The following is a 23,494-nucleotide window of genomic DNA, read 5'->3' on the forward strand; positions in this document are numbered from 1 at the left end:
AAATCTGCACCAACTGTGTGACGCTATCATGTCAATATTGACCAAAATTTGAGGGATGTTTGAATCTATGCCATGAATAACTAATGCAGTTCTGAAGGCAAAAAGCTCAGTCCAACTTAGTAAGGTGTACCTAACAAAGCAGCTGGTGGGTTTATGTGTGACTTCGCAGTCACACTCACAAAAACGATAATGCAAAAATAAAGACACTTGATTATATATCAAAAACATTTATTTTTCAAGAATTAAAGTACTACAAAAGCCATAGACAAAACCCATCAGTGGGTGGTGCTGATGTAGCAGATGCAGTCCACCAACTGGTAGGTACAGTAAGGCTGTGAAAACTTGAAACACCTCCACCTTGCTCTCCTGTAGCCTTCAGTCCTACCCCTTCACCAGAAAACAGGCTGATTTGAAAATACGAGCACACGCAACACTAGCTGACTAATGTAATCATTATTTTTAACATTGAGACTTAGTGCTGGAAAATCTGAATGCATATGGACTTCAAAATCCTTCAGAATAACATCGGAACAGCTCACATGCCAACTAGCATATTTGGAAAAATGATAGATCCACTTATAGTTATCTCCTGGTTGGGCCTTTGAATGGGTCATCCTGTATAAAAAAAAAAAAAAAAAAACATTAGTCAGAGAAAGCTAAAAAAAATATAACAATAGTTGGATAACAGATCATATCAAATTATATGTGACTAAGAGTGGGGCATAAATTTTCTATAAGAAATGTAAAAGCCAAAGGTAATCAAGAATTCAAATATATTTTTATTGCACCTAAAACTATATGGTTTGTTGCTAATCCCACTTGGCATGATACATGCTATATCATTTTGCCTCCTTTTGTTTCACCTCATCATCATCACTGTCATCAAACGCAACTCCTCTTGACTGGCTCTGGCTCTGAGAGCTGTACTTAGCAAAGGACGATGACGATGAGGACGACGATGGCCTGTGTTAGGAAAAAACATGATCAAGACTTTAAGAAAAGCCATAGCTTTAAAATATAACAGTGTAAAATGGAGGGAGGAAGCATACACTGTGTGTTTGCTTGTTCTCTAACAGTATGGACATCTTTTTGACACTGCATTTTGATCACCTCTGAAAACTGTGGACAATTAAACCCTAGATTAGAACAAACATACTTTGGAGGAGGCCGGGTAACTTTTGTTACAGGTATATCTTCATCTGAGTCATCAATGGTCCCCTAAGGGTGGATAAATATGAGAAACAAGGTTAGTGGATGGTACACTTCACATACACACAGAAACAGAGGTCTGTGAGGTTACGAGTGTTATCATTTGTCATTGACTCACTCCATCTAGTGCGTAAGATGTGGAGGCTCCAGTTCGAGAAGGCCTCTGAGATGATACCTGAAATGCTGAAGAATGACAGACAAAAAAGACAAGGGGTCATGGTGGCAGTGGGATCAATTTTTGTGGATTCTCTGGGATTCTCTGTCTGGAAAGCGTGCATACTGACAGTCACACTAACAGACACAGTATCACAGTCCCCTACCCTGCATAATGCTTCTGCTTTGGGATGCTGTTGAGGATTTCTGGGACCGACCCCGACCAGCTGGCTTTGGTTCAGAGGCAGTCACACCTGAAAAGACACATGAACAGTACTTTACTTCCTTTATTTTTGCTGTACTATCGACTCACACGTGAAACAGAATCTAAAATTTGACCAAGGCGTGTCATATGATATTCACAAAGTCCTTTCCTAGATTGTGAGTGTAGAATAAGCAACTCTATAACTTTAACATCTATTTCACCATTATTACTCTTTTCTGAATGCCTTATTTTCAGCAGCCTCATGAAGTGTCTGGGTAAAGGCTGAGGTTTGTTAAATCATGGAATCATGGAAAACACTCACATTAAATGCCTTTACCCCAAAAATGTTTATCTCCGTTTAGTTAACCATTAATGCTGTAGTCCTAACAAATCACCCACTTTTGACCTAAGCTGATCACGACAGCTGCACATCCAGACTCCTAGTTATCTCCTTTGAAATTAACATTTAAAATCTGCATCACTTACACAACAGTCTGGTAGGCAGATGCTCTATGTGTGTATTTGTACTGTCACTGCATTGTTGCATATCTACATTCCTGCATCTCGTTATCGCTCTCACCTCTGCCCCTCCCCCGGCCACCACGCCCTCTGCCTCCTCGCCCTCTGCCTCGTGTGGGTGCAACAAATGGGACTGAGCCTTCATCAGAGTCCATAGTAACATCTCCAAGTTCAACTGAAATATCCTGATCTACAAGGCCACCATCACCGTGCTCCAACCGATGAGCCTTGGCTCTATTCATAGCCTGAGAAAGAAAGAGACAATTAACCTAACATAGAAACATCGTTTCAGGCCTTAGTGAATTCATTACTTACTTCTTGGATGTCATTCTCCTCCTCAGCTGTGTTCTTTTTGGAGTCTCTGAATATCCGAACCTGAAAATATAAATGTGTGCACACATAAAACAACATATAATAATATTAATAATAATTACTCCATTTCCAAAGCACGCCAAATCCTATTACCTCTGTATCTATGTCCTGTTCTGTGGTTACTCCTCTAGCCTGAAGATGGAGCTGTGTCTTCTGTAACTGGTAAGTGATCAGCTCCTTGATGGCATCCTTCTCATCTTTGTCAACAAATTCCTGAATGGCCTTTCCCATGCCTTGCTCAGTCAGCAGGGACAGCTGTACCTTCTAGGCATACAGACGGATTACAAAGATCAAACAGTTGATGAAAACAAGTGATTTGACACGCCAAACATACAGGCTACAAGTTTTTAAAATTAACGTACCTGCTCTGCTGCCTCAAAGTACTGTTTAACAAGGTCCTCCACTCTTAACCCCTCAACAGCAGTAGGTTTAAACAGCTTGCCATAGTCAACATTGGGCTCATCTAAAAATCACAATGAGGTGAATGGTCAGTTTGCTGACTGAAGGACAACACCTTCATGAAAAGGTCAGCGAACTGCAGGACTAAACAGTTCAAATAGTGTACTATCCTACTTTTTGTTTGCTGCCTTTCAAGATTCAGCAGCCATCTACACAAGCTTAAATGGATATCACACCACATAATTAGATTTATTGAACGTTGGGTTAATGATGTAAATGTTCACAGCTGTGTATTTAGTCTCAGTCAAACCTTTGATCTCCTTCTGTTCACGACGTCTGACAAAGTGAATTATGTCTTTCGGGTTGGCCACACGATCCACAAACTTCTGGCTGAACCGTGAGGCGTTGAACGCCTCAAAACCTCCACTGTAGTCCACCTGCAGAAAAAAATGAAAATTATATTTTAATTATGTGCCAGCATTAGGTTATATGCACACAGTGTCTCCATCTTACCCTCAGGCGAATGAGAGGTTTCTCAGGGGTAAGTGGACATCCAAGTCTTTCCCTTTCAGCTTCTTCTAGCATCTCTGTGACCTAAAGAAGAACAAACATAAAGACCACATAAATAAACATATAACGACTAAGCAGGAAGTTTAATGGTGCTTTTAAGAGTTACCTTTGCAAAACAGAAGGCCTCCACCTTCTTTGTGACCTGAGGTGTATCCGGTGTAAAGAGGTCTTGATAATCAGCCAGCACCACATCCTCCATAAAGAACTGACGCACAGTCTTCAGGGGGATCTCTTGCATTTTCATTTTACGACCTTTCACCCTCAACAGCCCAATCTTCCTAGATACAAATAAACAGAGTGTTTTGAGTACTCTTGCTGTTAGAATACATCCAGAATGTGGAGACCATGATCCATTTCATGTGTGTGTATTTGTACTTCTTGGTGGCTTCTCCAGGAGAAAGGGATGTGGCTACAGAGCTCCCAGGCTGTGACACATAGAAGTGCTGTTGTTCATTTAGGGTTGGTTTAATCAAACACTCATGTTCGTGGCCCCACACCACCAGGTCAAGGAAATCATCCAGGAACTGCTCGGGAATATAGTTTGTGGGACCATGTTTACTCCTTGGCAAAACACAAAGACAGGAAAAAGTTGTATTTTTAATGTACATGTAAACAGTTAGATACTGCAATGGAAATGCTTTATTATCAATTCACAAACACATGCCTATTTATGAACAAGTCATATTAAGCCAAGATTTCTTTTACTCTCTTAAAGACGTAAACGTCAAAACTTCCCTTTCATGTACTCATCACTCTACATGTTTATTAAGGAACACTTGGAGATGCAGGGGGCATGCAGATTGTTTAGTATGGAGGACTAAAAGTGCAAAAATAGAATAAATAAATACACCATTAAATATTTGTAATAATTAATAATAACACATAATCATTTAAATGTATCATTAGTTAATTAAAATAGTAAATATATTCATTGAATAAATAAATTCATGATAACTACTTAAATGTGTTATTAATTAATTAATATTACCCTGCACAGCAAGTCAAGACAGATCAACCCCAGATAATGGACTGGTGCTGCATCACAGTCAATAGGTGGCTGCATGGACTTGGGGCATCCTGATATCCCAGAAAGCATTTTGCATGAAATCACCAGCAGCAATGGCAGAGGAAAGTGCCCCAAACTGTAAGTGAAGTTTGGAAATACTACTGTTTGTGTGTCACCAAATACACTCATAAAAAGTGTATGTGGTGATGGGTGAGATTGACAGCAGCACAGGGACCATGAAATAATTAGAGTTAATGTGTTTTTAAATAGAATGAACTCATATTTTAATTCATTAATTATAAATTTACTTAATTTCATTTTGGCACTTTTAGCCCTCCACAGTTTAGGACAGCTGCATCTCAAATTCTTTTAAATGATGCATTCACCTGTTCTGATGGATGGTGAAGAGGTTAAACCAGCCATCTTCGTCTTCTCTTGGGCGAAGCATGGATACCTGTTTGTTGACAAACATCCTGTACAGGCGCTCATCTGGGATAGAACCTTCAGACACATTCATACAAAATTATTTTTTTATTAACCATATCAAACACCAAGATTATTTTAGGAACAGACACTACTGGTCCACCTGGAAACACAAACTTACCAAGACCATATAAGGCAAGCTTGGTGCTGCCTTTCTGCATTAAAATGGGACTGATCTCTATCTTCTCCACCGAGTGTGAATGGCCAAAGTGATTGACAAGACCGGAAGCACTCAGCAGATCCAGTGCACACAAACCTTCAGCCTTGAGGGACACACACAGAACATCCACATACTTGGATATTAGTGCATGGGTGCTCTTATCTGATTCAAGAACTTGATTTGTTACTACCAGCAACTCACTCCAGTTGGGTCATCATGGTTGCCATGAATGCTGAACACAGGAATAGAGATGTTCAGGTTTTCATCCTGATAGTTAACCCAGGGGAACCTACAAAATATTAACACACACACACACACACACAACATTTATCCATAACAAATAAAACACTGGTTTAAAGGATGACACCAAGTGAAACTGACTGGGTTGTGTTGAAGTTGACTTTCTGGTCACTGAGGATGTTGAAGCGTACAGGCGAGTCTCCCATGCAGTACTTTCTCAGCATAGTGATGCACTTGTGGAGGCACTGGCGTGAAGGCTTGTTGTCATGAAACAAATCACCACCAAGAAGGATGAAATCTACCTGTTAGGCAAAAACAAAAGAAATGGGTACTTAAGACATGCAAGTGTACGGGCCCATTCAAGTAGGCAAATATGTGATGCTGAATCATCCACACAGCCACCACACACATCTACCAACTAGTGTGCACCTCATTTTGCTTGGCACACTCCAAGATTTCATTTAATGTGTTGTACGTGTCATTTCCACGAATGGCATCCTTCGCAAGGTAACCAAGGTGAATATCTGTAGCAATAAGGATCCTGAAGGTACCCTCATCATCTCTAGAAAAAAAAAAGGAATTATTGAAAAACCAATATATTACATGGATATAAACATTATTCATTAACAATTTCGAGATTTCCAGAGCAAGGATATAAAGAAGCGTACGAGGTGCTCTCTGAGGACATGATGACCTGTTTACACCTGCCAGGGGGTCAGCAAAAGGCTTCTCTGCAAAAGATGCAAACATTAAACTTTTTAAATTTAGAAAAAATATCTTATGGGAACATGGACTTGAGTAAACACAGCATCTGTACAAACATAACGGAATCGACAATAAAAGGACATCACAAGCAGTAATGAATAAATAAAAGACCCCAAAAAATATGCTTATGACACACTGTACATAATGATGTACCGCCGAGATAACTTACTATTATGTTAGTAAGACGGTAGCTACAGCTAACACTAACACCAACGTGTAACACGTTATTGATAGGACAGCAAGTTAGCTTTTGCTTGTATTGGAAAGTCGTGGGTGCAATGCAACAACATAACTATCACAAACCCAACATGTTTTGGGTTTCTGTAACCTACAGTTAAAACGCCTATACGGCATTGGCACACAACTTGGAAAAATAACACAAAGCTTCCCACTTACCTTCTCTAAAGTGTCTCAACTACCGAAGTTGCCATAAAATTCCCGGCAACTCTTGCAAACCCTCACTCCGCCCCTCAAGAGTGCCTGAGAGTTATTGTAGTTTTAATTTGAAAAAACGCCGGTCTCCAAAGCGGAATCTTGCGGAGAAAAAACTACATTTCCGGTAGAGTCACTGTGTTCACTTGTTTTATTAATATTGGCACACCGGTCCATGCCTCCTGTATATACTTTGCATCTAACGGGCCACAATGTGATCAGAATCATTCGTACCCCTCATAAACCCTTGACCGTGTAGCTTGCCAAAGTGATGTTTTCCTTTTCACAGCCCATATTAGCACAGACGGCTGTACAAACTACGCTTAGCTAGCAGACAGTCTGTCAGTCGTAATTAAAAAGCGCTTTGCTGTAATTCTACTTTAAACTAGCATTGCTTCATTTGCATATTTATATTTTTAGTGACCCGCGCGAGGCAAGCTGTAATGGTTACATTTCAATGGAGACTCTGCCAAAAACACTCGCAGCTGATACTACGCGGGAAACGGTAATATTACCAGATTTGGCTGAATTTAATTTTAAAGGAAGATTAAAATCAGGTCGCTATTGTTTATCTTGAGTCAGCTACACTGCACAGGACACTAAATAGCAGCACTTGGTACAACTCAAACTAGACCACGTTACTTAAATGAGCTAAAGTTATGTTGTATTTGACCTGAGCTGCACAACATTGATCTAAAGTTTTATTCCACTGTCCTTTAACTTTCTGTATTCCACTTGCTGATTTTTGATCATTATGAGCGAGTATCAGCCTTATTGGAAATTAAATGCAGATGCTAGTATTGCAGTTATCTAAAGGCTTCTAAAGATAATGTGCATGCAGTTTAACATTTAGTCCTGTTTCCCTGCAGGAGCCCTACCCACCACCAACCAGTGGACCAGTGCCTTACAGTCTGTCCCTGTCATCCTATAAAGACTATCCAGCTCACCGTCCTTTTATCAACACACTTGTGCATCACACACCCCAAACACGCACTCATCAATCATATATTTCATCATCACCCACCAAAGCCTTCCCTGAGACCAACAGTGCGGGTAGGTTTAACTTGTGCATCTGTTATATGTGTACTGCAGAGTTTCCATTGAGGCATGGTAGTGTTTTAGAGCTCCATGGTTACATGTGCAACATGACGCTGCACTACTTGAATGTCTTAGCTTCACCAACATCTATTAATTCTTCCATGTCATCCTTTCTAAGCCCCTGTCCTGTTCACCTCTTCTTCCATTCAAACATCTGAAATATCTTATTCCAATATGCCCATGACCATTCACCAGATATGTACCCATATGTGTCACATTACTGAAGCTAATTTATTTAGACTTTGTGTGCCTGTGCAGTGATCTTATCTGCCTTGAAGAACCTCCAAGAAAAGATCAGAAGGTTGGAGATGGAAAAAGGACATGCAGAGCAGGGGCTGCGTACACTGGAAAAAGATGCATCACACACATTTCTGCAGAATGAGGATGTTACACGGAGACTCTTAAATAATCCGACGGACCCAGAAAGACAAATAAGTGGGCGGTCCAACTGCAACCAAGGTGAGTATATGATTAATAAATGGTAAACGGACTAGTTCTTATATAGCACTTTTCTACTCTAGCTGAGCACTCAAAGGGCTTTATACAAATATATATTGTAATAGTACTTTTTCATATACTTTTATTATTCTATTGTCTCTCTCCTGTCCTCCTTTTTGTCACACTGCATATCTTCACTCTATTTGTAGTGCTGATCAGCCACCTCGCTGCTGCAGAGTCTCGCTGTGTGAAACTGGAGCAACAGCTGGATCACATGAGGAGGATGCTGCGCAGTGCCAGGACAGAGAGGACCAGCCTGCTCAAACAGCAGGTTAATCCAGTGTCATAGTCTGTGGCTTTTCTTTTAAAATAAACAAAAACTTAAATATTGCGTCAGTAGAACTGTATAAATTGTTCTCTTCCTTTTCAGGCTGTCCTGCAGAAAGCCAGATCAGCTGATCAGCAGTCTGACACAGCATCTCAACCTGCTCAGCTGGAGAAGCTTGAGCGACTTGAGCAGGAGTATCTCAGACTGACACATACACAGAACATTTCTGAGGTAAAGATACAGACTCAGTGATGCAGTGTCATATAGAGCAACAGGAAAAGAACCTACACTGAAATTATTAAACTATTAAAGAACTGCCCAGGTCCTATGCTTTTCTGTCATAAGGAAGAGAATATTGCCATTAGCATCATGAGGTCCATGGCAGTGACAGAAGTACACAATATTTATATGAAATATCACTGATTTCTCCACACCTTGTTTTTCTCCTGCTCAAGATAAATCATGAATGCATGATTGTTAAATAGCCCGCCTGGGGGCCACAAATGGCCCACCAAGTTCATCATAAGTTTTATAAATTAAATGTGAATGTTTCCAGATTCTACATAAGCATTTGGAGGTGGTTTTTAAGGTTACTAAGCAATAATTTTAGTGGCAAAGTCCACTTAAGATCATGTGACATCCTGGACACTTTGTCTGTCCTGTGAAAATCCTTTAAGTGAATGAAAAGAAAAAAAAAAAAAAGAAACGAGTTAGTGTTCAACTGAGTTTCCCCCAGCTCATATCGAAAAGAAGGGCAATAGATGTAACATTAGAAGTAGGCACAGATTTATCCAGAGACCAGAACAAGTCCAAAAAAAAAGACAGATACTGCTGGTTTTTCTGTGGACTTCAGAATTTACAAGCCTGGGTCTTATAAACCTTAAAGTACACATCAAGAAACAGAGATTTGTTTGTTCTTTAAGTTTAAATTAAAAAGTAGTAACAGGTGAAAAAATTTTTTTTTTTTTTAAATATTCATGTCATGACGGGTGTGTTTGCCTGAATATATCAGATGAAGATCTGCGAGTTGGAGATGAAACTACAGGAAGAAGAGCACCAGAGAAAGCTCATCCAGGACAAGGCCAACCAGGTAATGAGACCGGGAATGTGTTCCTGTTTATCAATTTTATTCCTTGCGCTCACAATTGGAGGCTTGTAATGTCTGTTTTACTTATTTTTACATACTTTTTTTTTTTTTTTGCAAACCCTCAGCTACAAACAGGGTTGGAGGCCAATAGGATCCTGCTGCAGTCTGTGTCACCGTGCCTGTCCACCAAACAACCCAAAGAGAAGAAATCCGATACAAAGGTGAAGACCTTCTCACGTACAGCTTAGAATTTTACTTCTGTCTGAGACCACAGAGTTAATTGTTGATGTGGGTTTTTCTCTTACCAGAAATCACCATCACACAAATTTTCCTACACAGAGCCACACTATAGACTGAGCCTCAGAGATGTACCCTTTGTTGCTGGAATGGTAGGGTTGGCACTTGCATAGGAATAAAATGGTGTTCCATGTTTAATGCTGCACTTCCCTTATGCCAGCTCTCTCCTTCTGTCTGACTTTAAGTCAGTAGGCTGCAGCCACTCAGTCAGAGCCAACGTCCAGTCAGTTTTGTCTCTCCTGAAGCAACACCAGCCCCACCTCTGCAACAGTCGCGTCCTCTCATGCAACACAAACGTCTCCGACACAGGTAGCCACAGGGTTTCGGACAGTTCCTCATCTGTCTCTTCAGGTAGCGGGGACGAATTATCAGAGTTGCTGCAAGCCCTTCAGGAGGAGCTGCGACTCATGAGCTTGTGAGCCGTGTTTCATTCAGTTTTGATAAGGAGTAACTCACGTGAAGTTTATCGTAATTGCTAAGTTTTATTCACTCTGTGTGTGTGTGTGTGTGTGTGTGTGTGTGTGTGTGTGTGTGTGTGTGTGTGTGTGTGTGTGTGTGTGTGTGTGTGTGTGTGTGTGTGTGTTTTACAGGGAACATGATGAGTTAATGAGGCAGGTGGAGGATAGTGTGTCTGAACAGGAAAGAAAGGAACTTCAGAGGGAGCAGGAGAGGCTGTTGTTGAAAATGGAGAGGAAAGGAGAACAGATCAGTAAGCTGTACAAACACAAATCACAGGTATGTTTTCATATACGCAAAAGTTTTTTTTTTTTGTTTTTTTTTTCGTTGTTGTGTCCCTTACCTTCTCCTGTCTCTCCACTAGATAAAGAAGTTAAGAAAAGAAGCAAATTCCAGGCAGAGCAATAGGAATGAAGTGAGAGTGTCTACCACAGTGTCCAGTAGAGGCCACTCCATGGGAGCAGTCAAAGTTAGACCAGGAGAGAGAAGCAAGATGAATCTGAGGCTCCTGAGGGACATGAAGGCTCTGCAGACCTCATTACGGACCTGACACTTGTCAGCACTCGAGGTCTCGCTTGTTGGTGCTATCTACCTACCCTCACCAATTACTTCACCTTCAAAACAGCCACTGATTGAAAAACACTATATGAACATGGGCCAGCCTGTATATACAAGCATCTGTTTGATGAGCAAGCTCAAGAGCATATTACCCAAGATGCTATGATATGTTTTTACTAGAACTTTTGAAAAGACTTAAAAAGATTTAAGGTGTCCCTACTGGTCAACATTAGCTGACTTATTAAAAGCTTTATTTTTTGAGTAATTACTCTTCTTGGTGTCTGACAGTGTGTTCTGAATATTTTAAAGAAAGACTGGCCTTTGAATGATACTTGATTTATTATCATTTACAAGTATTATTAAAGAGATGGTGATCTTGGTTCATGGAGTTTATTAACCCCAACATCTGCCGCAATCATTTTTTTTAATACCAGTAGAGGGCATTGGAGTCCAGCCACTACCTCTGTATGTAAAAGCTGCATATTTTTATTTTCTGTGTAGTTTTCTAGTCCATAATCATTTCTAGAAATAGCCTAAATGTCAGGGGATTTTTTTAAATTTTTTTTTTTTTTTACAGGCAGGAGTAACCTGGATCTGAGTGAAGACATGTTTCTTTTAAAGTCAAGTATTTATGTTTTTATAGTAGTGCAGTCTTTGTCCAGTAGCCTACATGGTTTTAGTTGTTGAGATTTTTTTAGTGCTGTATACTGAACACTTCCCCAAAACCTCCTGAGCTGCTTCGTCCTACTTGTCCTTCCTGCATTTGATCAAACTTCAGGGAAATCACAATAGTCATCAAATAAATACTCCGTTTCTGATTAATGTGTCCTGTGAAGAATGAAACATTATTATAGCATTACAATAAAAGGCCCTTAGTCCAGATTCGATGCAGTTATTATTTTATACATTATCAGCAATTTGAATTACAGTGGTTGTTATTAAAGTCCAAAAAAAACAGAGCACCTTGTTATTGAATCCTTGCTTATGAGAACCTGTGTGTCGCCCAGACCTCGGGGGGTTATTAGCACCAGGCTGGACCGGACAGCTCCTTATAGAGTGCAGCTCCAGTCTGTCTCACCTGCCGAGACTGGGGAGTCTCTAAACAGCTGCAGACTAAACAGCATGGATTTTCTTGTTGGTTAGTTTATGACAGAAGAGACTGGGATGAGCCAGAGGTTGTAGCTGGATGATACCCTGAAGGGGAAAGTGGCTGGTGGACAAACCAAACTGCTCAGAGATATGGTATGCTGATTTTCATGGTATGATGTACTATTTATCTTTGTTTCTCAAATGGCCTGACTTGTTTGTTTTATTCCTGACAGTATGGATTTATTAATGCCTGTTTGAAATCGCTGGTAGTTGAAAAGTTTGGCGAGGAGGCATGGGTCAAGCTCAGGTAAAAAAAAAAAATTCCCTTTTGACAGGTTTGATTAAAAAATCTGCATAAATGAATTTTCAAATAAACATTAAATAAACTGCTTTAGCTGTTTTTCTGTTTTTTTAACTACCCGTTAACTTTTTATCCCATTTTACTCTGTCATAAATTTATTTTATGTTGCTATTTATGACACTTTAATTTTCTATTGTTTGTCTTTATTTACTCTCTTGTTATACAGCACTTTGCAACTACTTATCTATAAAAGGCCCTCTATAAATAAACTTTATTTACTATATTGTTAAAACATAAGGAAATAAATCCACTCTCTTCCCAAAATCATAATCATACACAGGGATCAAGCGGGAGTCCAGGACACTTTCCTGACACATGAAGTCTATAAAGATGAAATCACCATGCACTTAGTGGCAGAAGCCTGCAAGCTTTTAGGTTCCCAGATTTAATTTCAATATGTAAAATCCAACATCCCAGTTAGACTGCAGTATGTATTCATTTATTTTTTTATGTATTTACTTTCAGGAGTAAAACCAGATGTAGTTTTGAGGCAATTTGGAGAGTATTTCTTTGAGTTCTGCAAACGTGCTGGCTACCATCACATGCTGCGTACTTTAGGAGGAAATCTGTCTGAATTCATAGAAAATTTGGATGCACTTCACAGCTACCTCTCACTCTCCTATAAGGTACCTGCTCTCCTGTCCCCCCCCCCACCCCTTTTTTTTATAAATAGAGATACATTTTATTATTCCCTGTTTGATTCTTGCAGGAGATGAATGCACCATCTTTTCGAGTGGAAAGGAACCCTGATGGTACCATGCTTCTCCATTATTATTCAGACCGCAGAGGACTCTGTCACATTGTTCCTGGTTATTTAAACATTTCCTTTAGAAATAACAATTTTGAGCTACATTATTCTCATTATTCATATGCAGTATTAGGAGCTAAATACCAGGTGTTCTTTTTTATAGGTATTATTGGTGCTGTTGCTAAAGATTTTTTCAACAGTGAGATAACGATGGAGATCGTTAACCAGCTAGAGGAAGTGGAAAGAACTGGGAAGAAGGAGCATGTGGTTTTCCTGGTTAGCAGTAAAACTGAGCCCACCCTGCAGTCTTTTACTGAAAAACCTAATACCATGATCAGGATCAAAGAGGTTAGGTTTTCCAAGTGGTAAATAAAGCAAAATACATAGATTTTACTGAAATTCCAACTCCTTTCTGTTTGTGCACTCAGCCCCATCAGGAAAAGAGACCCAGTGTCAGTTTCACCATGCCCAGGAGACGCTGGGAGACATCCAAGGGGTTGGTTCACATCGGTAAAGGTACAGTAAGCATAAAACCTTGGAGCAATGGGCTATTCTCAAAGGCAGCTAAAAGGAATCACACACATCACATAACTGTACATGCAGTATTGTCTTTATTTGCATGTATATACAAATATTTACACCATCTCTTTTTATCTCACCATACAGGCAAACTATTAAAGAACTTTGAACCAGGGTATCCTATGAAGCTCAACATTGACCTGAAGACTTTTTGTCATGCTTTCCCTTTCCATGTAGTCTTTGATGAGCAGGTAAATTTAACAGAAATATATACACAGTTTTGACTTGTGATGAAAAGTCTCTGCAGAAACCCACCCGAGAATGTATCTATTATTATAAATAGTTAGATTATATAACTGATTAAATGAGGGAATCCTGGTGGTGGTGTCTGATACAGCTGGTGGTGCATCAGGCTGGAGTGAACCTCCAAAAGATCATCCCTGGGCTGCAGAATATGAATATCCATCTGGATGAGTACTTCAGCATTGTGCATCCTGAGGTCACCTTCACTATTTCCAGCATCAGGAAGTTCATCAACAGCCACTTTGTCCTGCAGACTCGCAGTAAAATGATGCCTGAGGCATGGAAGGACAAGCCTATGTTGCAGCTCAGAGGTAAAGGGAAAAATAATTTGTTTCTTTTGTGTGGCTGGTTGTTTGGGGGTTGTTTTGCCTCAAGCAGCTAACGAATATGCTTTTCATCTGTTATTTGTCCTCAGGTCAGATGATCTGGATGTCTTCTCTGCACTGTATGTTATATCAAGCCTCTCCTTTGCTGAGAAGTCTTCAGGAGCTGGAGGAAATGCACATGCACATTTCTGACATTGCACCCCATGATGTCACCCGAGACCTTATTCTACTCAATCACCAGCGACTGGCTGAAATGGAGCTATCCAATCAGCTGGAGAGGAAGAAGGAAGAGCTCCGCATCCTGTCCCAGCACCTTGAGGAGGAGAAGAAAAAGACAGAGAATTTGTTGTATGCCATGCTGCCTAAGCATGTAGCCAACCAGCTGAAAGAGGGCAAGAAAGTAGAAGCAGGTAAATAGAATCCAAATGTATAAATAGTGGATAATTAGACTGTTTTTTTGCTTATCTGGTATGGCTGTTTTGTGTGTGTGTGTGTGTGTGTGTGTGTGTGTGTGTGTGTGTGTGTGTGTGTGTGTGTGTGTGTGTGTGTGTGTGTGTGTGTGTGTGTGTGTGTGTGTATCTTACAGGAGAATTCAAAGAATGCACCATTTTATTCAGCGATGTAGTGACCTTCACTAATATCTGCGCCATGTGTGAACCCATTCAAATCGTTCATATGCTTAACTCCATGTACCTACAGTTTGACCGACTCACCACCGTGCACAATGTCTACAAGGTAAACACAAATGGTTCAACCCTTTTGTATCTACTTAATGTGTCAAGTTGTTTTTTTTAACTGTGTCATCCGTTTGAACCTGACAGAGTTTGTGTGTTTATCTGGTTTTTACCAGGTTGAGACCATAGGGGATGCCTATATGGTGGTAGGTGGGGTTCCCATACCTGTCTCCAGCCATGCTGAGCGGGTGGCCAATTTTGCTCTGGGCATGATTATAGCTGCCAAGGAGGTTATTAACCCTATAACAGGAGGACCCATTCAGGTGCAATTAAGAAGGTTTACTCAGTCAGTCCTGTCTGAGTAAGTAGCAATAATAAAAACACATTTGTGAGTGGAGGGGATCTCATTTCACTCCCCCAAATGCAGCTGTGCCAGGGTTTGGAGAAAAAAAAAAAAAATATATATATATATATATATATATATATATATATGTGTGTGTGTGTGTGTGTGTGTGTGTGTGTGTGTGTGTGTGTGTGTGTGTGTGTGTGTGTGTGAAATTCCATCTGTGTGTTTTGTATTTCTGTAGATCCGTGTGGGTCTCCACAGCGGTCCTGTACTGGCAGGTGTAGTTGGGGAGAAGATGCCTCGCTACTGTCTGTTCGGAGACACTGTCAACACTGCCTCTCGTATGGAGAGTCATGGCCTCCCCAACAAGATCCATTTGAGCCCAAATGTCTACCAGTGAGGAGACACATAATAAATCCACAAGAATACACCGTGCACACTGTCATGTGCCACAAAACCTACATTATCAGCCTGATTACTGCCTTTATTTCTAAACCTTCCTTTCATATATTTCAGGGCTTTATACAACAAATGCTTTATTATCCAGAAACGAGGAGAGATAGAAGTGAAGGGGAAGGGCAGGATGACCACTTACTTTCTTGAAAGAAACACTGGAGTGACTGAGCAGCAGATTATGGGTCTCTGTGACCTGGAGGGCACAGATGGAGAGGAGAGCAGCCAGATAAGCTACCAACCAGGTCTCCACAGACCAATTCTATTGATGTGTTGTGTGTCTTTTAAGTTAGAATTGATAGTTGTTTCACTTTTATTTCAATAGTCTGAATCTTTTTCAGTCTCTTATTCATTTTCTGTCCACTGTCGTAGCGTCTGAAGCACAGCGCAGCGATGAACCTTTCTTGATCCCAATGAATTATAAAGACAGTCCAAGTGAACCTCTGCCATCATCAAATATGTCTGATCCCCAAGCCTGTCCAACTATCAAGCCTGACTCAGAGAGCTATGGAAGCCTCCAGGCTGAAGACCAATCACAGGATGGAGCTCTAGACCAGTTAAAAGATACCAACAAATTTGACCAAATAGAATATACAGAGAAAAACATGGAAGAATTAGACAGTGACAGCCATGTGGACGTGCAGGTGCAAAACCTGATTACTGCTTCTTTAGAAACTAACATTGAACGAAAAGACACCCAAACCCAGTTCTGTGTGGTTCTGTAAACTGCTTATAGCATAATGGTTCACTGGCTGGTTTATCAACAAGGGTGGAATGTAATTAACATGCACCCTTGCAGCTGATGCCAGCCACTGACAAACACAGCTTTGTTGTAGACATTATTATCTGTGTTACATCAATTACAGTGAATCTCTGCATTGTAAAAGTTTCTCTTTCATAGATGTGTCATATATTGGATGTTGCATATCAAATATTACATCCAGGTGAAGTTCAAGTAATGATTATATGCTTTGGTTGTGGCTCATCCATCTGGCAGTGTAAGTTCTAATTGTGTTTGCCCTGCACAGTGATTGGCACAGTAGGCAAGATTGGGCTTTAGCTCAAATTATATAATATAGCTACATTTCATCAGTGTGAACCTTTACAACACAAAATGTTTTATATACATGCATGTGATATTGCTCCTTATGAAATGGCAATGGCAATTTGTTTTATACAGCACATTTCACTACATACAAACTCAGTGTGCTTAACGCAGAAGATAAAAACATAAAAATCTGTGTAGGTTTGCAATGCCGTAGGGCAATGAAAACAGAAATATAATAAAACAAAGCAAAACAAAATAAAATAAAACCCACCTATTGAGTGTAGGCCCGTGTGAATAAGATGGCTTTGAGTCTGTTTTTAAAAATATGCAGAGTTGTAATTAATCTCAGGTCAGCCGGTAGCTTGTTCCAAAGAACAGGACTAGAGTAGCTGAAAGCACCCTCGGCACACTTAGGTCTAATTCTGGGAACAGTTAAAAGATCTGTACCTGATGACCTGAGAGTAAAAAGTGAGCAAGTCACATATGTACTGGGGGACCAAACCACTGAGAGCTTTATGAACTAATAAAAGTATTTTAAAGGTAACTCTGTATTCCAAAGGGAACCAATGAAGTGACTTCAATAGTGGGGTAATATGATCGAATTTTCACATACCCGTAAGGACTCTGGCTGCTGCATTTTGAATGAGCGGAAGTCATCTTACTGAATATTTGGATAATCCAGCAAATAGAGCATTACTATAACCTGCTTGATATAAATGCATGGGCGAATTTGAGTCAGGAATTTTCTAACCCTACATTTTTAAGTGATAGGAAGCAGAAACATTATTGATGCAGTTATCAAAACTGACATCACTGTCCAGAAGGGTGCCAAGATTCTTGACTTGCTCACCCTTTTTCAGAGAAAGGGATGATAAATATGATCATATTTTTGGTCTCTGACTTGTTTAAAACAGTTTCAAGACATCCAGCAGTTAATGTTATCAATGCAGCTCATTAGTTTGTGAACTCAGGTTAGATCATCAGAGGAAAATGTTAAGTACAACTGTGCATAATCTGCATAAGAAAGATGGGATATATTATGATTCTTTATGACAGTACCAAGTGGGAGCATGTAAAGGTTAAACAGTAATAGACCGAGGACAGACCCTTGAGAAACCCTTGATTAAAATTTTATTTGTGCAGATCTGCAAATTTAAACACAAAATCTTCCACCCTTTAGATATAATGGGAGCCAATCAAGAACCTGACCTGTTAAACCAAATGAGTCATGAAGCCCTTGAATTAAAATGTCATGATCAACAGTGTCAAACGCAGTAGTGAGATCAAGAACTGAAAGTCTTTGTGAGTCATTATTGATCTTTAGGTCACTTTTTCAAATATTTTACTGATCAAGGAAAGATTAGAAATGGGTCTATAATTATTAATTACCAATTATAATTAGAAATTCAAAACGCAACACTTTACAATCTCTGTTCAACATAGTTTTTACTTTTGAATTTCATATAAACAAGTCAAAAGATGGTTTATTTTAAGAAAACTTTTATACATGAAAGCAGAGTGTGTGACTTGGGCAGAGGAAAAAAAATACACTCTTAAGACAAGCGGGTCATCTTCACATGACCCCTCAAGTACCCTTTTCAGTTTACATCGTGAAAAGAAACTAAGATGAATAATGAATATAACATCGCTCACGAAGCCTGAGTCAGCAACCACAGCTGTCCGTAAAAGGGCTGTCACCTGCAGGTGTGTGTGTCACTCCCAAACAACACCCCGGGTCAGGTGAAGAATCCAGATATCTGATCCTCACTGTGCTTCATCACTGTTGACCATGGCCAGATGAAAACAACACCTGTAACCAGAATCTTCTGTTTGTGTGGTCAGGTGTGATAAAAATCGATCTGCTGGCTCACTCAATAAGAGCCCAGTCTGCATTGGCCTAGGGAAAGAGGCTAACCTGCCTCTGGTCACAGAGGCTCCAGTTCAAGTCTGGTTTTCTCAAGAATCTGTCTCAGTTATGGAATCCAGGTCAGACAGTTTAGGATCCTCCTGGTGTTTGGTCAGAGCTGGTCGGCTGGTGTAAATGTCATCCACCGGTAGAAGGAATGTGACTGTTTTTACCTTGGACCTGAAAGGGCAATGCAATTATAGGAATCATTTAGCTGCAAAGCTACAATTTAAGAAATGCAGAATAAAGGCTAGCCTCTTGAGGCGAAACATAGACTCAAGTACAAGTGATCTAGCTATTAATGGAGAGAGCAGTTAAAGCAAAGCTCTGTGGTGTCAAGCTTAAGCTTAAATTTCTTTTAAAGCTACAACTGGGGGGGGGGGGGGGGGTGTAGTATTTATCTGTACCTGTTTTTATGGGCATATTCCTGCAGGGAGTCGTGGTTGGTCCCCGCTTCTTCCTTGGTTGAGTTACCAAAGACACCATTCCCATTTTGGATTTCTTCTTGAAGTCTTTCCCATCCAGAGTTGCTGTTCTGGGACCTGTTAATCCTTCCATCTCGCACAGTCACCCCAGACAAGTTGGAACTTGTAGAGTACCTCCGGACAGTCATCACAGTGTTCTCTGTGAAACAGCACAAACATGATTCAGAGTTGGTGAAGGACAGAAACACTAATGACATTTTCTGATGTGTATATATTAAATGTAATGGGAACATAATTTAAAAAAAAAAAAAAAAAAAACTATAATTAACATGTTAATTTTTCTCAAAAGATACATCATCATATTTTGGCATTTTTGTGAATAAGAAATTATTTCCTAAAAAAAAAAATGACAAATGAATCAGATAGAACCTAATAACTAATAAGTCATTCATTAGTACTTTCTTAGTCTTGATGCTGAGTTTAAAGTAGACGGTTATGTAATAAAGGGCCTATAAAGAGACAGCCTTTCACATTATTTCTTTGGTTTAAATCAGTCTAATGCCTCATTTTCCTCTTACCCTTGTAATGCCCCTCCAGGACAGGCGCAGACGCATTTCGCCTCAGGTTTACATAAGAGTTATCCTTGCCAGCCGGCTGCTTTACTGCTGTAGAAACCGGACTGGCTTCTCTTGGCATGACCCCAAGATAGCGCTGGCTAAAGTCTCCCCGCAGCTCCCGGTTCTCCGCCTCCAACTTCTTGATTTCGTCGCGCATCTCCATGATGACCTGTGCCAGGCTGCGGGTGCTCTCCATGGTGCTGTTGCTTCGCTGCCAGTACCATGGCTTCCCGAACACCGGCGGGGAGTCGCGCAGTAGAAGCTCACTGTGCCCCTGTTTTATCATTGCTGCCCCCACGGCTTTTGTGTTCCTCCCGCTTAGAGGCTTTCTAGGTTCTCTGCGTCTTTCAATCTCGGTCCCGATCTTGTTATGGGGGAGATTATGTCGCCTTTCACCACTTATACACCTGGAAGGGCTCCGGTGATCAGCCAGCAGCACACAAAGAATGTTTTATTAATCAGCCCCGGCGTCCGGTTTCAGGAAAACTAAGCAGGGGTCGGAAATGAAATGTGCACGCACAAGAGCTAGAAAGAGAGAGAACTACTAAAACTTTAGGGTCACTTGAAATGAGTTTTTGGCATCTTTTTGGTCCTACGATATGTGTAACAACTTCATGTTTACCTTGGGGAAAAAAACAAACAAACAAGCAATAACCGATTTTGGCATCTCACCCCGTAAGGTTCATTTCTCTGTTGGGATTACAATATCCTCCCTCTGAAATATTAATTAAATCTGTCAGCCAAGATAAATCTTATAGGGAGACTGAAAAGAGGCCATGCCATGTTATTTTTGTGTATGTGTGCTCTGATTTTGATGGATATGACCATTTAGATCAGAGCATTTAAAGAATAAGTCTGATTATTTGCACAATGATAGACTATGTCTTTTACAATTTCACTCAGAAGACAGAGATGTTTTAATTTGTGTGGGATTCTAATTAAAGCCCATTAAATAGGTTATATGATTCTCTGACTCATGAATATGCATGTTTGATGAAGGAAAAGGTCAGGGGGTTAACCCTGTAATTACAGGCAGTCAGGTAAGAGAACGAACAAACATCAAATGCAGCAGGATGCACACAAAAAGAAAATAACAGGAAATTTCACTCACTGGGGCTTCCATGGTGGGGATGAACAGCCAAGTGCTGCAGTAGAGCTAATGTCGCCACAGGTTTTGACCCCTTATAAATAGACCACACGGTCTCTCAATGCACCTGTACTGTACCCTAGCTGGCCTGACTCGAACACATAGTGAAGTTGCCCACATAATTTTAAATAATACATAATATGCACATAATGTAAGGAAGGGGGTTTTTTTTTGTTTGTTTTGTTTTGTTTTTTTAGCTAATGATAGATTAATAAAGACAGTGCACTTACAGCCTAACTGGGTTGTCTCATGGGTGACTTGGACTGAATGGTGGTGGCTCAGGGCAACCTGAGCCTCCCAGAGTCTGGGCCACTGGGACGGAGACAGGCACACACTAACTAGTCTGTGGAGGAGAGAAATCCAATAAGCTCCCCTTTCTGGTTCACAAAATAGGCTACAGAGAGGGAGGGAGGCGAGAGAGAGAAGAGACTGAAGATGAGAGCACTGCTGATTGGCTGAAAGAAAAAACAGTTTGTGCAGAGGACTTGTTGTAGGAGGTCGGTGCAACTCAATCTGCTGCACCTCAGGTGTGCAACAGGGGGAGAGTGAAGAGACAGAGATATAAATGTGTCGGCTGTCTTGTCAGGCAGAGATAACAACAGACTAGTGAGAGAAAAAGGGAGAGAGAGAGAGACTGAGAGAAAAGGTCACATTCTGTTTTTCACCACCGGCTGTATGTTCAGGGCTACTTAACTTCTTTTTATATGCTTTGTCCAAGCCCCAGGCTGAGCATCAATAAGTAAAGAACCACTCTGCTGCTTTATCTCTGCATGGTCAGTAATTATATCCAACAAGTGGAAAAAAAAACTGACACCAGATCCCTTGGAAAACTGGTCATTGTGGGAGCACATAATACATTTTAATGCCATGTCACTTTCAGTGAAACCTCAACCACAATTTTATACTCTCCGGTGTGCTGAAGTCAGTGCAATGCACTCTACTGACTGATACATTTGTGAGAGTGTGTGTCTACATTATTTAATTTTCAACTAGCTATATAGGCAGAACTTTTTAGTATCCTAATAAATGAAAGACTGAAGGAATTCAATATGAAGCATTATATAGTATATAATTATGGAATGATACGTGTACCCAAAACAATTTACTTTACTCTGAATTTGGACAAAGGAAAACCAAGAGTCATTTTGGAATTATACACAAAATATTGTATCTATGTGAGTGTCTAAAGTGACTTTGGTTTACCAAGATGATATCTGAGCTAAAATTAAATTTTTTTATATAAATTGTTTTTATAATGAAGTTTAAAAGAGGACACTCACCAGCCACTCTCTTAGGTACACCAGTTCAACTGCTCATTAATGCAAAAATCTAATCAGCTAATTGCATGGCAGCATTTAGGCACGTAGGCATGGTCCAGACAATCTGCAGAGGTTCAAACCGAGCATCAAAATGGGAAAGAAAAGTGATTTAATTGACTTTGAACATGGCATTGTTGATCGGCTGGTCTGAGTATTTTCAGAAACTACTGATCTGCTGGAATTTTCCTGCACAATTATCTCTAGGGTTTACAGAGAAAAGAGAAAATATCCAGTGTGCAGAAGTTCCCTGGGAGAAAATGCCTTGTTGATATCAGAGGTCAGAGAAGAATGGACAGACTGCTTTGAGCTAATAGAAAGGCAAAAGTAACTCAAGTAAGCACTCGTTACAACCAAGGTATGCTCTGCTGCATACCTTGGTTGTAACGAGTGCATACCTTGGTTGTAAGCACTCGTTACAACCAAGGTATGCAGCAGAGCATCTCTGAGCATGTAAGGTCGAACGTTGAAGCTGATGGACTAAAGCAGCCAAAGGCCACACTGGGTGTTGCTCCTGTCAGCTAATCACAGGAAACTGAGACTACAATTCATTCATTGAAATTGGACAACAGAACATTGGAAAAACATTGCCTGGTATGATGAGTCTTTTTTCTGCTGCAACATTCAAATGGTAGCATCAGAATTTGAGATAAACAGCATGACAGCATCAATCCACACTGCCTTGTATCAACGTTTCAGGCTCCTGGTGCATTTGTATATGGGGATATTTTCTTAGCACACTTTGTCTCCCTTAGTACCAAAGGAGCATCGTTTATAGACCACTGTCTGCTTGAGTATTTCTGTTTACCATGTTCATCCCTTTATGAGTATAGTGTACACATTTTCTGAGGGCTGCATACAGCAGGATAATGCTCCATATCACAAAGTTCAAATCATTTCAAACTGGTTTCTTGAACATGACGATGAGTTCAATGTATTCAAACGGCTTCCACAGTCACCTGATCTCAAGCTACTAGCAAACAGTAAATTCAGTTCAGTAATTGGGTGAATGAAGTGTAAGAGCATAGGAAAAATTGTCTCCATGTCTACAAAAAAAATAATTCTTGGAAATTTAAAGATATCTTACCCTTCCAAAAACTAGTAAAATATTCCGATTTAGGGGACAGATTGTGGTTATAGTAAAATATATGTAGCTGACATCTTCGGGGTAAGAACAGTGGACACAGAAAAAGAGAAAACAATAGTCACACGTTAGTGATTATGGCATCTGGGATCAATCACATGTGAACAACTGAAAGTGAGATTTGGATTCCTTTGGCTGCTAACTTTTTAAAAATAATCATCCAAAAAGAAAGAATTGCTGTTTTGGACTCTGTCAATTATTTCCATTCTTTTTAAGGTAATTAATGTTTAAAATCATACTGGCCATATTATTTACAGTATATTTGACTGACAAAAAAACACATAATAAGGGTCTTTG

At 40.1% G+C, this 23,494-nt stretch overlaps 3 protein-coding genes across 3 annotated transcripts; 2 read left to right on the forward strand and 1 right to left on the reverse strand.

Moving 5' to 3' along the window:
* Nucleotides 1-211: 211 nt before the first annotated feature.
* mre11a (MRE11 homolog A, double strand break repair nuclease) lies at nucleotides 212-6,564 on the reverse strand. Its single transcript, XM_030744659.1, has 20 exons — nucleotides 6,478-6,564; nucleotides 5,985-6,047; nucleotides 5,746-5,878; nucleotides 5,458-5,618; nucleotides 5,278-5,365; nucleotides 5,038-5,179; nucleotides 4,820-4,934; nucleotides 3,803-3,988; nucleotides 3,534-3,705; nucleotides 3,371-3,451; nucleotides 3,168-3,294; nucleotides 2,821-2,921; nucleotides 2,552-2,722; nucleotides 2,402-2,461; nucleotides 2,148-2,331; nucleotides 1,530-1,616; nucleotides 1,328-1,392; nucleotides 1,157-1,218; nucleotides 864-963; nucleotides 212-615 (listed from the first exon to the last, which is right to left on the reverse strand). The coding sequence occupies exons 2-20, from the start codon at nucleotides 6,002-6,004 to the stop codon at nucleotides 583-585; spliced, it is 2,088 nt and encodes a 695-aa protein (XP_030600519.1). The 5' UTR covers nucleotides 6,005-6,047; nucleotides 6,478-6,564; the 3' UTR covers nucleotides 212-582.
* A 230-nt stretch (nucleotides 6,565-6,794) lies between these two features.
* Nucleotides 6,795-11,314, forward strand: cep57 (centrosomal protein 57). The gene is made up of 11 exons (XM_030743489.1): nucleotides 6,795-7,018; nucleotides 7,383-7,566; nucleotides 7,870-8,070; nucleotides 8,259-8,380; nucleotides 8,480-8,608; nucleotides 9,390-9,467; nucleotides 9,590-9,685; nucleotides 9,773-9,853; nucleotides 9,947-10,176; nucleotides 10,352-10,496; nucleotides 10,582-11,314. The coding sequence occupies exons 1-11, from the start codon at nucleotides 6,971-6,973 to the stop codon at nucleotides 10,765-10,767; spliced, it is 1,500 nt and encodes a 499-aa protein (XP_030599349.1). The 5' UTR covers nucleotides 6,795-6,970; the 3' UTR covers nucleotides 10,768-11,314.
* Nucleotides 11,315-11,899: 585 nt separating this feature from the next.
* Nucleotides 11,900-16,921, forward strand: gucy1b2 (guanylate cyclase 1, soluble, beta 2). The gene is made up of 15 exons (XM_030743488.1): nucleotides 11,900-12,017; nucleotides 12,098-12,171; nucleotides 12,506-12,600; nucleotides 12,691-12,851; nucleotides 12,935-13,034; nucleotides 13,137-13,321; nucleotides 13,402-13,489; nucleotides 13,640-13,743; nucleotides 13,890-14,106; nucleotides 14,211-14,531; nucleotides 14,708-14,856; nucleotides 14,972-15,118; nucleotides 15,383-15,537; nucleotides 15,658-15,839; nucleotides 15,967-16,921. Exons 1-15 carry the CDS (start codon nucleotides 12,015-12,017, stop codon nucleotides 16,317-16,319), a joined length of 2,334 nt encoding a protein of 777 aa, XP_030599348.1. The 5' UTR covers nucleotides 11,900-12,014; the 3' UTR covers nucleotides 16,320-16,921.
* Nucleotides 16,922-23,494: the final 6,573 nt, after the last annotated feature.

Source organism: Archocentrus centrarchus, chromosome 13 (assembly GCF_007364275.1).
Source record: "Archocentrus centrarchus isolate MPI-CPG fArcCen1 chromosome 13, fArcCen1, whole genome shotgun sequence".
Classification (NCBI taxonomy): Eukaryota; Metazoa; Chordata; class Actinopteri; order Cichliformes; family Cichlidae; genus Archocentrus; species Archocentrus centrarchus.

Excerpts from the sequence above, each read along its gene's own strand:
- gucy1b2 (XM_030743488.1), top strand. Across the intron at positions 12,172-12,505 it reads GAGGCATGGGTCAAGCTCAG|GGATCAAGCGGGAGTCCAGG; the intron begins GTAAAAAAAAAA and ends AATCATACACAG. Across the intron at positions 15,538-15,657 it reads TTGAGCCCAAATGTCTACCA|GGCTTTATACAACAAATGCT; the intron begins GTGAGGAGACAC and ends CATATATTTCAG.
- mre11a (XM_030744659.1), bottom strand. The coding sequence starts at position 6,004 with ATGTCCTCAGAGAGCACCTC. Across the intron at positions 3,295-3,370 it reads AACCTCTCATTCGCCTGAGG|GTGGACTACAGTGGAGGTTT; the intron begins GTAAGATGGAGA and ends TTTTTTCTGCAG. Across the intron at positions 2,462-2,551 it reads AACAGGACATAGATACAGAG|GTTCGGATATTCAGAGACTC; the intron begins GTAATAGGATTT and ends TTATATTTTCAG.
- cep57 (XM_030743489.1), top strand. The coding sequence starts at position 6,971 with ATGGAGACTCTGCCAAAAACACTCGCAGCTGATACTACGCGGGAAACG. Across the intron at positions 7,019-7,382 it reads CTGATACTACGCGGGAAACG|GAGCCCTACCCACCACCAAC; the intron begins GTAATATTACCA and ends GTTTCCCTGCAG. Across the intron at positions 7,567-7,869 it reads CCCTGAGACCAACAGTGCGG|TGATCTTATCTGCCTTGAAG; the intron begins GTAGGTTTAACT and ends GTGCCTGTGCAG.